At 37.3% G+C, this 13381-nt stretch overlaps 1 protein-coding gene and 1 long non-coding RNA gene across 3 annotated transcripts in view; one reads left to right on the forward strand and one right to left on the reverse strand.

Annotated features, from left to right (window-relative positions):
• Window positions 1-13381, forward strand: part of hpse2 (heparanase 2) — a 371766-nt gene that overhangs the window by 235172 nt on the left and 123213 nt on the right. For both annotated transcript variants that reach the window (XM_039774786.1, XM_039774797.1), the window contains one exon: window positions 4848-4941. In XM_039774786.1, coding sequence (XP_039630720.1) covers window positions 4848-4941 — 94 coding nt within the window. The remainder of the gene's footprint in view (window positions 1-4847; window positions 4942-13381) is intronic.
• Window positions 1-13381, reverse strand: part of LOC120542375 — a 155770-nt gene that overhangs the window by 10809 nt on the left and 131580 nt on the right. The gene's annotated exons all lie outside the window — the stretch shown is intronic.

Raw genomic sequence — 13381 nt, forward strand, 5'->3', positions numbered from 1 at the left:
AAGTTTTCTGCTCTAAGCATCATTTCAGCATGCTTTACAATTAAATTAAAGAGCATCTTTTTCTATTATACTGTACCATGAAAATGTATTTTCCCCTTCCTCAGTTCCTTTCTTACTGCATGTTTTAACACTGAATGATTTCTACCTAAATTTAATTTTAGATAAAGAGCATCTGAGTGAAAAATAATACCCTTATTGAAGTACAGTTTATTGAATCAGCAAATTTATCACACTATACATATCTATTTTTTTTTTGTTCTTTATTTCGCCTTATACAATTTCTTGTATTAGGAATTTGTTAGTTTTCGCATACCTCTTGGGGTCAGAGCGCAGGGTCAGCCATTGTACAGTGCCCCAGGAGCTATTTCAGGTTAAGGACCTTGCTCAAGAGCCCACCAGAGTAGGATCTCTTTTGTCAGTGACGGGGATTTGAACTGGCACCACTCTGTCCATATAATTGACCCCCCTCACCCAGTTAAATCAAACTCCGCTAAAGCCTGTATCTTTTTATCAACATAATATGTTAATTTTATGATATGGTAGAAATGGTGTTGCAATCTTTGGATCTAGTGCATTGATCTTTGTGACGCTCACTGCTTTTCTCAAAATGTTTTTTTTTACTTTTTTTCACTTAGGATAGGATAACCTTTTTTGGGATATTGATAAATAATAGATAAAAAAGTATTTTATTTGGCAGTGGTTTGCCAATGATGTGCTGGGCAGTTTTCACCACCCGTTGCAGGGCTTTCTTGTCAGCTATGGAGCAGATGCTATACCACACCGTAATGCAGTTTGTCAATATACTCTCGACAGTGCAGCAGTAAAAGCTCAACAGAATCTGAGGAGACAGACAGGCTTTTCTCTAGCCATCTCTGAAAGCAGTCATTGTTGCACTTTTTTTTAACCAGAATGGAAGTGTTTATTGTCAAAGAAAGATCCTCAGAGATGTGGATACCCAGGAATTTGAAGCTGGAAACAGACTCCAACTGAGTCCCATTTATATGGATCAGAGCGTGTCTGCTGCTTTAGTTTTCTGGTAATCCACAATGAGCTCCTTAGTTTTATTGGTGTTGAAGGCAAGGTTGTTGTCAGCACACGATGTTGCCAGGTGCTGAACCTTCTCTCTGTAGACTGACTCGTCATTGTCACTGATCAGTCATATTACCGTGGTGTTGTCATGCAAACTTTATGATGGAGTTAGAGCCATGTAAAGGGACGTAATCATGGGTGATGAGGGAGTAAAAAAGTGAGCTAAGTACGCAGCCCTGTGGAACACAAGTATTGTGGATTAAGGTAAAGGATATCTGGTTGCTTAGCCTGACAGGCAGGGGTCTGTTGGTTAGAAAGACCAGTGTCCATTTAAAAAGAGAGGTGCTGATGCTGAGCTTGCTGATTTTAGTTACCAGATTGGAGGGAATGATGGTGTTAAGTGCAGATCTAAAATCAACAAATAATATCCTGAGTTAGGGGTTATTGTTCTCCAGGTGTGTCAGGGTAGAGTGAAGAGCCGAGGATGTGGTATCCTCCGTTCATCTGTTGGGAAGATAAGCAAACTGGTAGGGTTCAAGTGTGTGTGGTAGACTGAGGTGGGCCAGAACCTCAAAGTCTCTCAAAGCACCCTGTGATGAAGAAGGTAAATGGAACAGGACGATAGTATTTCAGGCTCCCTGGAGAGGGTAGCTTAGGCAATGGGGCAATTGTGAACTTAAGACAGGCAGGGACAACAGCCTGATTGAAGATGTTTCTGAAGATCTCAGACAGGTGCCCAGTTCAGGACTTAAGCACATGCCCATGTATTCCATCAGGCCCAGCAGCCTTGTGAGCATTCACGTTGCTTAGTGCAGATTGTACAGAGGAGGTAGTAAGTCTGAGGGGCTGGTCACCTCAGGGAGGGGCAGTTTAGGTTACAAGTGTTTTATTGTCCCAGTCCAAATGAGTATAAAAGTTGTTTTGCTAGTGAGGAAGGTAGACATTACTTGATGATGAAGTTATATTTACCTTCCTGTGTTCTGTAATGATCTGGACGCTTGCCACATACTCCTGGGGTCATAGTTTTTGAAATAATCATCAATTTGTTGCTTGTATTTCTGTTTGGCTCTCCTGATGCCCTTTTTCAGGTTGGCTGGTGGATGTGCTGTAGTTGTCCCTGAGGGCTAGGAAAATGTCTGCTAACTATACTGGGTCCATTATTGTGACCAAAAAGGTGACCTGAGCTGTGGGCCAGCAGTGCCAACCACTGCACCATTGTGCCTCTGTGATATCAAAGAAGAAAGTACGCAGTCAGTGATGCGCAACAAAAGATTTCCTCAAAACAAAGCGGGAATGCAAAAATCGTAGTCAAAAGTCAGGAAATATATGTAGCTCTTTTGAAGGCAGAAAATTCAAAGTGACGTGCTGAAGGCTCTCTAAACTCTCTGTGCTGATGCTTTGCATTTTTTCTTCTATCAAAAAGATGGAAACATGTTGTAAATACTAATAAACCTTTTGTTATTATTGTTTCAGAGAGTCAACTGTGTTTTGTGTCAGGTTCCTTCAAAGTTTGTTTTTTCTTTATCTGTACATGACTAATTATTATGCATACATAGGGCACATACCTCTCTTATACTGACATGGCACTCAAAAATCGATTTGCACATTAGTATAAAACCTGGAACAAACTTTCTGGTTACTGACTCATAGCATTCCATTTATCAACTTGAGTTGTGTTTTTAGCATCTTGCTTCTGGTAACAACCTGTATTTGCTCAATGGCTTTTAACATATCAGTCAGATGGTTTTACTGACTAGTATTTGAAAATGTCAAAATGTTGGAAAAAAACCATCTTCATAGCTGCTAAACGAGTAGGTGGACCTACAGTATGCAGTGGTCCAACTAAGCACTTTGGATACTTGCATTTGACAAAATTAACATTTTAAAATCCTGTTTATTATAATACATTACAACTTCACAAGCAGAGAACTCGTTATTTATGCTGTATATGTTTCATGATTGTGCTCAAAAAAGGTGACCTGAGCTGTGCTGCAGCAGTGCTAACCACTGCACCACCATGCCTTCGTGAGACCAAAGAAGTAAGAACTCAGCCAGAGAAGCGCAATCATATATTTCATAAAACAAAGCGGAAATGAAGAAGTCACAAGTCAGAAAAAATGTGTACGTCTTTTAAAGGCAGAATGTTCAAAGTGGAGTGTCATGATTGAAACCGCTGGCTCATTCTATTTTTTTTGAAGTCACGCTCAAGACTTTCTAAACTGTGCTGATGCTTTGCATTTTTTATTCAATCAAAAAGATAGAAACGTCTTGTAAATAGTAATAAATCTTTAATTATTATTATTATTTCATATAGTCTCCTTTTTTGGTGGGGAGCGTCAGGCTTCTTCAAGGTTTGATTTCACTCTCGCTGCACCACGTATTTAATTATTATGCATGCATAGGGCACGTGCCTTCTTCTCTTATGTTAATGTGCAATTTCGAAGATCATCCAGTACTTTTGGCTACAAGCACAGAATACTCGTCCCATGGAGTCTGTGATGCAAGTTAACCAAATGCAAATAATGTTATACCCGGGTGACGGTCCCATCAGTGTTGGCTGTTACAGCCACCAATAATAAAGCAAAAAGCATTATGGGGCATGGTATTAAAAATAAAAAAAAGTCCTCCTAAACTGGCTGAATTATCAGTACATAATTCGACGAACAAAGTCGAATATGTATATAGGAAATTCGTTCCGAGTAATGCTTTAGCGAAAATCACTGATCAACACTACTCAGTGGATCTGAAAGCGGTGTCATGAAGTTTTTGCGTACCTCTCTATTCATCCAAAGCTTCTGGTTTAGGAAGGTCTTAATCTGTTTCTGCATTGTGATAAGTAGGTTTTAAAATGGATAATTTTTAAATGTAGTTATATTTTTAACCTTACTGCTGATTTGTTAGCTGTAGTAAAATAAATTATGCTACAAAAATAAGGTTTGCCAAACCTACATTTTTTAATGCTATGGATGTATAGTGCAGGATTGTCAAAAAATCACTGCTTGAATTTTTATTAGAATAGGAGGCCCAACAAGTAATGCAACACATATAAACAGTCAGGTATTGGCATTTAGGGAAGGCAGAACAAAACTAGTACAAAGACTCAAGACCATGTCACAAATGTAAATCAAAACCTTACCACTACTCATATCCTGCGAAGAAGTATTCATTTTTTACTTATGAAAACTAAATTCTTTGGATTATTGGAAAATGTCAATCTTATAAATCCAAAGTGTAGTACATGTTGCCATTATTAGGGATACCCTCAATAAACAGCACATCCTCAAGATTCTTTGTTCCACTATTTCTCATATTGCTAGCTAATTATAGGGTCAAGACCTGCCAGACAAGCCAACAAGTGCTCTGCCTTTATAATTGTGCAAAACCCAACACCATCGTACAGCATAAGCTGCACAGATTAATCATATTGATGATGACCAGGAAAAGTTGTATGGTGTTTGTAATCAACTACCAAGGGAGAGCTACTGTTTCTTCCATTAGAAAGGAGGGTTACAAAATTACTTTTTTTTCTCAATACCGGAAGAGAGCACACCCCTTTACCAATCCATGGGGACTTCTTAAAACATTGTTTTATAGTTTCAAGCTGTTTCTAGATTCTGTAATTTTGTTTTGTGCAATATTTTTGCATTATTTTTTCTTTTCCATGTTGATGGAAATAAACGTCTGTGTACTTGGATGCTTTCTTTGTTTACTGATTTACCAAATACACTTAATTTTTCCTTCCTGCAAGGTGTTCCTTTTCTTCCTTTTTTTTAATATTTTTCAGAAGTTTTCATGAAAGCTGTTCCTCTTCTCTGCAGCTACTACATCGATGGCCGTGTTGCCAAGGTTGCAGACTTCATGAAGACTCGTTTATTAGATACATTGACTGAACAGATTTCTAAAGTTCTCAAGGTGAGAGTGGAATACATTAATATATCAATCTGCATTTTGTTTTGAGCATATTGAGTTGAAGCATATCAGATTGTATCTAATTAATTTATTAACTATAATATTTCATGCAATCATTATAGCATTGTAAATACTCATTTCAGTACTGTTTCGTCTAAAATATTATGTATATGTTATATATTATACTTATGGCTTCACTGCTTGTTCAATGTGAATATTGAATTAAATATTAATTATGTCTGTGAATTTTTTCAGATATGTTTGTCAAATAACGTAAAATGCAAGTAATGATACATTAGCTTTCAGCAAAAATGCTGCAACTAATTAAAAAGCATTATTTTACCAAATTTCAGTAAATCTGGAAAAAAAAAATTTTCCCACATGATACTGCCTCCTGACTTCTGGGATATGTTTATTTACTTTTGCATTTCCTATCTCTTTATGAACCATTCAGTAGTATCTTTACCACTTAACTGATTAAGAAATCATGAGATTTAGAGTGTTATAACATATGAAATTTGCCTAATATTACCTAATAAGTAAGTTGTAAAACACTTGCAATTAAAGGTAGTATTTAGTGACTACTCTGCCTATTCTAATAATATTCAGCCAAAAATAATTTTATAGTTTTAAGACCTGTATAGTCAATGTGTTAGACATGGGGTAAATTGTTTACTTAACATGTTTAAGAACTGAGTAATAGGATAAATGTATTTTTCATAGACAGTTGCCAATTACAGAAATACTGTACATTTAGTAAACTTATAAAACAGCTAGGAACAGCATAGTCTAGGCTTGGTGCAAATGTTACATTTAGTAGTTGAATGAACTATGATGCACATTTTTGGCAAGAATATAATAGTTTTTTTCAGAATTGGTCATTTAAGGAGAGTGCTGACTCCTTACAGAAATGCAGGATGCTACCATTGCCTGTTAATTACTCATTTCCTATTGTTCCCTTAAGTTGTTAAATCATTTCTTAAACCATATGAAATTCCCTTCAGACAAATTCTGCAGCATTTTTTCAAGAATTCTATATATTCCGAGACAGGTATTTCTCCTCAATTTAGTATTTCTTTCCCAACTATTATACAACTCAATTAATCCCATTAAAACTGTTCTTTATTTAATATACAGCTTTTCACAGGTAAAGCAAAACTGCAACTGGAAACTGCACAGTATATCAGAGCCTTATCTTTGAGCATATAAGGGACATAAAGCTATGTGGACACAGGAAGAATGTGTAAACTCTGTATGGGAAGTGGGAAGTGTGTGAACCCAGAACTTTAAGAGTCTGAGTAAACAGCACTAACCAATGTGACCCACTGCTCTAGTGTAAAATTGTAAGTTGTAATTCAGCTCCAGTATTCTAGAAATCAAGCTGTAAATAACTAACAATTACATTTCTGTACTTAAATACTTTAAGTACTTAAATTATCCAGAAGAAAATTTAACAGTTTTATTATTGTCTGTATTCGCATTGCTGTTCAAAAATCCATTTTAAGCTGTCCATTCCAGACAAGATTGTAGGTAATTAGGGGTCACAACATCACATCTAACCTAAACAAATGATATACTAGTTTATTGACTTGACAATTATTTTTGACTTGTTTTGGACTATGAGAGCTAAACAAAGTTCTGGGTTAAGAGCAACACAAATATAAGGAGAACATGAACATTTCTAGGAATGCAAATTTCTTTAACATTTTATAAATGACAATTGACCCCCTTTGATTAATTGACTAATTGCCACTCCAGCTGACCCCTGTGACCCTGTGTTAGGATATAGCGGGTTGGACAATGGCTGACTGACTGACCTTTCCTCATTAAATAGATGCACCAACTTAATAAAACAAAAAAAAATGCAAGGATGCATTTTCCAGACAAGGTTATATTTATGCATTATGTGTTTAATAATATATTTAAGTGAATACTTGTCTCAATCTGCCTCTTTATATTATTACAAATATTTTTAAGCATTCCATCCTGACATGCACAAGGGTCAGCTGAATCTGCAGACTGGTAATTCCCATGGCAGCAGTTAAGCAAGTTTCCCCATATCTAAATGACAAGGCTGTCAACTGTAAGTCTGTCTGGAAAATGTTCAGTATATAGTAACACCGATTTTATCTGTAAGTCTTCATCCATGTAGTAGCACATTATTGTATGTTTCTGTAAGTTTGTTAGCGCAGTCCAAACATCAGATGTGAGTGTAAGGAGATGACAGATAACTGATTAGCTGCTGGAAGTATTTGATAGTGACCTCACTGATTGGCAGCAGGTCTTGTTCTATCATTGTACGCACCCTCTGTGTGATTTCATCAGATTGCTTTATAGTTGTGCTGCTTAAATATTTGAGCATTGTATTTTGCAGTGGACTTTCCTTCAGAATGTTCCAATAGTGAGCTACAAGTGTTAACCCAGTGAAAGTTTCTCACTGCAACAATCTCTTCAGTATAACAGTACCTGTGGTCAAGTTTCACAAAACATCATCAAAAATATGACCAGACAATGCAACTCAAAATGAAACTCATGAAAGTATTTACTATTGGTTATGCCAATTAGGAATTATTTCCATAAATTAACTCACAAGAAATATTGGAAAACAAATGAAGCACAACATCTACCAGAGCCAATTTGCAATGTGCAAAATGAAGTTCTGTTTTCTGTAATCTATTGTATATGCACTCTAAGGTATAGTTGTTGTGAACTGAAATTTTGTGGGTATGTTAGTTTTATGTGTCCATGAGCTTGAGTTTTTACTGGTGCCACCTTAACTGTGTTTTAACAATACAACTTGTCCTTGGCTTGTTGCAGTGTCATTATGTTGAAGTTCTGATTACAATTATAATTAATATAATAATAATATTAATAATAATACAATTCTGATACTTTCATACACAGTTTCAGATAAAAAGGTTTTAAAAAGAGCATCTTAGAATTTTTATGATGTAAGATCAGTACTTTCCAAGATACAGCCGGTTTACCGAGGGGAGGAGGGTGTCAATTTTATCCAGCCTTATTTTTTCATCAGATTTCACAATTCCATAGATGACCCTGCATGGTCAAAGCAGCCCCTTGAAATTAACCAAAATGTAATTTGTGCTTTTTGCTTAGTTACATTTAGGCCTCAGAAACACATATTTGTAACCAACACAGACTTTTGATTTTTTTTCCTTATTCAGATAGCTATATAGGCTTTCTGAAAAAGCAATAAATAGAAAAGTAACTGTTTCAGGGTTTGAACAGCAGACATCCCAGCTCCAACTTTCAGAGCACTCTAATGACATTTGTGAATGTGCAGATAATTTTTATTTTATTTAATTTATTCTAACACAAACACAAACCTTACTTTTGTTATGCAGATCTTTCATGTTTAATTTCCATCCTAAACATAAATTGAATGTGCCATGTGTCAATAATGGTAATCATTGAGTTTTCAATCAGTAAGTTATCAAAAATGTCAAAGTTTTTTCTTATCAAATGACACTGTCTTATCTCATGTTGCTGAAAATAGAATGCAATTCACCATGACCAAAAGAGTACCTGGTACTCAAGAACGCCACTGTTACATCCTTACAGAAGATGGTAAACACAGAGTCAGCCAGGTGTCCGAATATTCACCACTGAAGCAGCAGCTGAGATCCCACTCCTAATGGATCAGATGCATCCGTTACATTAGACTAGTGTCCTATTGGAAGCTATGCTGGGTGTATGTATAATGAAAAGTGTTGGATTGGTGTGATTCATGACAAGAGGGAAGTGGAATCTGAACATCCTGATATGTTTCATGCATCCAAACTATTCTGCACAGTCTTTCCATTGGCCATCTAGAGACGATATTTGTTGAGTGACATTTCAGTGTGTCATTACACTGCTTTATGCACCTGCAACGGTCAGTGGGAGGCAGTCACATTCCAGCTGCTGCAATACCAAGATGTTAACATTTCATTATAACTAGTATTATATTTAATGATAAAACAAGCAGCTGCTGTTCATCTGTTGTGCTTAATGTGCCTTTGGTGATATATTTTTTTCCATTAATCCTATTATCCAAGTTAGTGATGAAGAACTTCATGATTATCATTACTGACAAATGGAGAATTTAACCCATATTTTGAATGGAAAATAAAATGAAAGATTACATAAAAAAAAGGTAGACTTGATTTTTGAGAAAGAAGGAACCATGTAGGAAGAGGAGGAAGAGGAGGTTGGGAGCATGCGCTAACCATGTAGGATACAGGAAAAATTATTTTAAAAATGTCTGAACATTTCCACAGTGCATTAAACTGGTCTGAAAATTAGGCCCAAAACATTTTTTTAAATCTGATAGGTTTGCTGGTTAAACCCTGGTTCAGTGTCTTGTTTATTTATAACCTTTTTTAAAGCCCCGTTTATGTATCGAAACATGGAAAAAATTTCAGTGGGCTGTATCAGTTAGAAGTATGCCTTCTGAAAGCCTAAACATGACAAAGCCAAAGACGCAAAATATTTTTTTTTTCCATTTTTGAACGTTTGCTCTTTCCAAGTGGTGTAATCTGGACCAAACATTTTGATTTCATTACATACTATACCTATAAATGTATCAGTATGCAAAATTTGAGCCTGCTATGTGGTTTAGCTCTTGAGATATGGTCTTGTGAAATTGATGAAAAAATAAAGCCATATCAAATTTGACACCCCTCTCCCCTCACAAAACTGACTGTATCTTGGAATTATTGATCTTACATCAAAGTAATTTTACAGGGTGTCTCCTGGATAACATGGGTACACCTGGTATTTTTTGAGAATATTTTGAGACTGTAATGTTTAGGATTTCTGGAAAAATAATTGATTTGATATGGAATGACCCAGATGTTGAGCATGATTCTTTTTTAGTGAAGATTGATGTGCAACTTAAGTACTGTTCTTGTGTCTATTTAAATTAACAGTGTGTTTCAAAGTAAGATTATGTCAGGTGTTGCAGTGTATCAAGGTATAAATTTCCCAATGCAAGTTTAAATTAATTGTATAAATACAATTGTTTAGTTTAGGTTAAGCTTTTAACGCAAGTTGGTCATACTACAGGTAATTGTTTACAGCCTTACTGCACATAGAAGGAGCACTGGTCCAAAATGAAACAGGAGTCTACCCTGTACCTAGAGCCATAAGAAAATAAAAAAAAATTAATTCCTACTTATCTTAAAACAATGCATTATACTGTGTTTTATTGCAATTTCAGATAAGGTTGCCTTGTAGCCCAAGTAAAGCTTATGAAAAAATCCAGTTGAGCTGGATGGCCTTTTCTACGCAAAAATGTTTCAATATTTATTTTGGGACACAACAAATAAATCCAAAATGTCAGCAGATATTGAGTATAAAAAGCAATGAACCACATGCATTAGTCACGGAAATGGACCCAACTCTACAAAATGCATCTTAAACTGTCTTTTCTAAAGAGGGTATGACTAAGGATTTAATTTTATCCTCAAATATGTTTTACTTTGAAATAATATCATCATTCAGGGACAGTTTACCTAAAGTGGTAAGAAGAGTCAAAGGAAATTCCCCCTAACTCATATTAAGTTGCAAAATGGCATCCAGTGGTCTTCTTCAGACAACTGAAACGTTCTTCTGACTAGCTCCATCTAACACTTCCTTCATTTGTCTTTGGCTATTGATGAAGATGCTGCCTTCCTGTCTTCAGCTCAAATCTGAAGAACTTGCTGCTAAAATTGCATTGAAGCCCCTTCTATAATTTGACAGCTATCCTCAGCATTGAATTTTACCATTGTATCTTCTAGGTGCTGCCATTGCAGGCATCAGACATGTTTCAGTCAAAATTGGTTGTGGCCTTTGCATTACTATCCTCAGCAGGGTTCTTTCATACGCCACCTTCCTGATCCAATAGAGATGCTGACTGCAGAATACTACCCATTTCTGTGTGTTTCCATCTACCAGCACAGTTTTGCAGAATATATTGCATCACATCAGGTGTAATAACTACAAAGCTGCTTGCTGATTGTTGAACCAAAATGTCCTGGTCCCAAGAATAATGTCAAGTGAACCTTGTGATCAACAGTTATTTTTGTTATGGACAGTCACAAAACTGCACAGAAGACTAATAATAATTTGGATAATATGAAGTTTTTGTTTCAGTACCAGCTTGACCAGCAAGACCACTAGATGCTCATTCTCATTGTGAGCATACACAATCTATCAATAAAACAATGGAGTTATTAATTGGTAACCTTTTCAGCACTGCACCAATCATTTCTAAGATGGTCAAAAACTCTAAACCAGGGGTGCCCAACACATCGATCACGATCGACTGGTAGATCGGAAAGTTAGTGCAAATAGATTGCGTTGCATTGCATTCAAAAAAATTTTTTTAGATGTTAAGTCTATCATTTATCCTCCCTGTAGCATTTGCCACTTGATCGACATACAGGGCGGCCAGTCTGAGATCTCTTTTTTCTTCTAACGCACGGGTCATCCCGCACGCATGATCAAACGTGTGAGCTACTGCAAAATTCCGGCTATCTAAGTGATCTAGTTAACCTTCCAAGTTCTATGGACATGAAAAAAATTGGTAGGGGGGGGCTGGACATGTGGAATTGGAAGACAATTTTTTTTTTCTCACAATGTCACAATCGAAGCGTGCTTGTCTGGTCTGTCAATCTATCATTGCTGTTCCAAAGAAGGAAAATGTGGAAAGGCACTTTCGAACTGTTCATAAAAACTACGAAACTGACTTCCTTCCGAAAAATGATCTGAGAAAGAAAAAGGTGAGTGAACTAAAATCGCAGTTAATTGGACAGCCATCGTTTTTCAACTCGGCTGAATTCAAAAGCAAAGGCAGAAAGCATCGTTCTGAGTGAGTCACTCGATCATTAAGCATAAGAAGTCCTTCCAAGATGGAGAGATGATAAAAGAGGCTTTCATTGAGGCAGATGGCTAGGGGAAAATTCCTGCTGATATTTCGAGACTCCTGGCCGGAGATAAAGGAGTTTCTCTTTGTCATTAAACATGCAGAATACAAGCAAGTTAATGACGATCAATGGCTGCTAGACTTGGCATTTTTTTACCGATCTGACCAACATGTTGAATGAGCTTAATTTACAGCTGCAAGGAAAAGACCATGGCCAATATTAGTTAATGCTTTCAAACGAAAAATACAACATCTGTCCTCAAAGTTGCAGCGCCATGATTTGGGGAACATCCAAAACCTCGCATCAGAGCTGGAGACGCAATGGAAGGCACATGCGCAACTTGACAGTATGCGCTACACAGAGAAGATTGAAAATTGTCTGTTAGACTTTGACAGACAGTTTCAAGACTGCTTTACTTAAGCCAATTGCTACATTTATGTGCTATCCATTTAGGGAAGATATAAGGGTGATTCACTCACATCAAAAATTACAACACTGTTTCACCTAAAACTCCTCTACAGTGGAGGATGAGATTTTGACACTACAGGATGAAATTCAGCTGAAGTCTGGGGCTTTTGGACAGTTTTGGAACTTACAGAGGAAAAGTATCCAACATTAGACAGATAGATAGATACTTTATTAATGCCAAAGGGAAATTCACATACTCCAGCAGCAGCATACTGATAATAAAAAAAAAAATATTAAACAGTGATAAAAATGCAGGTATAATGTTAACGTTTACCCCCCTGGGTGGAATTGAACAGTCGCAGTCTGGGGGAGGAACGATCTCGTCAATGTGTCCGTGGAGCAGGACAGTGACAGCAGTCTGTCGCTGCAGCTGATCCTCTGTCTGGAGAAGATACTGTTTAGTGGATGCAGTGGATTCTCCATGATTGACAGGAGCCTGCTCAGCGCCCGTCGCTCTGCCACGGATGTCAAACTGTCCAGCTCCATGCCTACAATAGAGCCTGCCTTCCTTACCAGTTTGTCCAGGCATGAGGCGTCCCTCTTCTTTATGCTGCCTCCCCAGCACACCATTGCGTAGAAGAGGGCGCTCGCCACAACCGTCTGATAGAACATCTGCAGTATCTTAATGCAGATGTTGAAGGACGCCAGCCTTCTAAGGAAGTATAGTTGGCTCTGTCCTCTCTTGCACAGAGCATCAGTATTGGCAGTCCAGTCCAGTTTATCATCCAGCTGCATTCCCAGGTATTTATAGGTCTGCACCCTCTGCACACAGTCACCTCTGATGATCAGGGGGTCCGTGAAGGGCCTGGGCTTTCTAAAATCCACCACCAGCTCCTTCGTTTTGCTGGTGTTCAGTTGTAGGTGGTTTGAATCGCACCATTTAACGAAGTCCTTGATTAGGTTCATATACTCCTCCTCCTGCCCATTCCTGATGCAGCCCACAATAGCAGTGTTGTCAATGAACTTTTGCATGTGGCAGGACTCTGAGTTGAATTGGAAGTCCAACATATATAGGCTGAACAGGACCGGAGAAAGTACAGTCCCCTGCGGCACTCCTGTGTTGC

The sequence above is a fragment of the Polypterus senegalus genome, chromosome 1 (assembly GCF_016835505.1).
Source record: "Polypterus senegalus isolate Bchr_013 chromosome 1, ASM1683550v1, whole genome shotgun sequence".
Lineage (NCBI taxonomy): Eukaryota > Metazoa > Chordata > Cladistia > Polypteriformes > Polypteridae > Polypterus > Polypterus senegalus.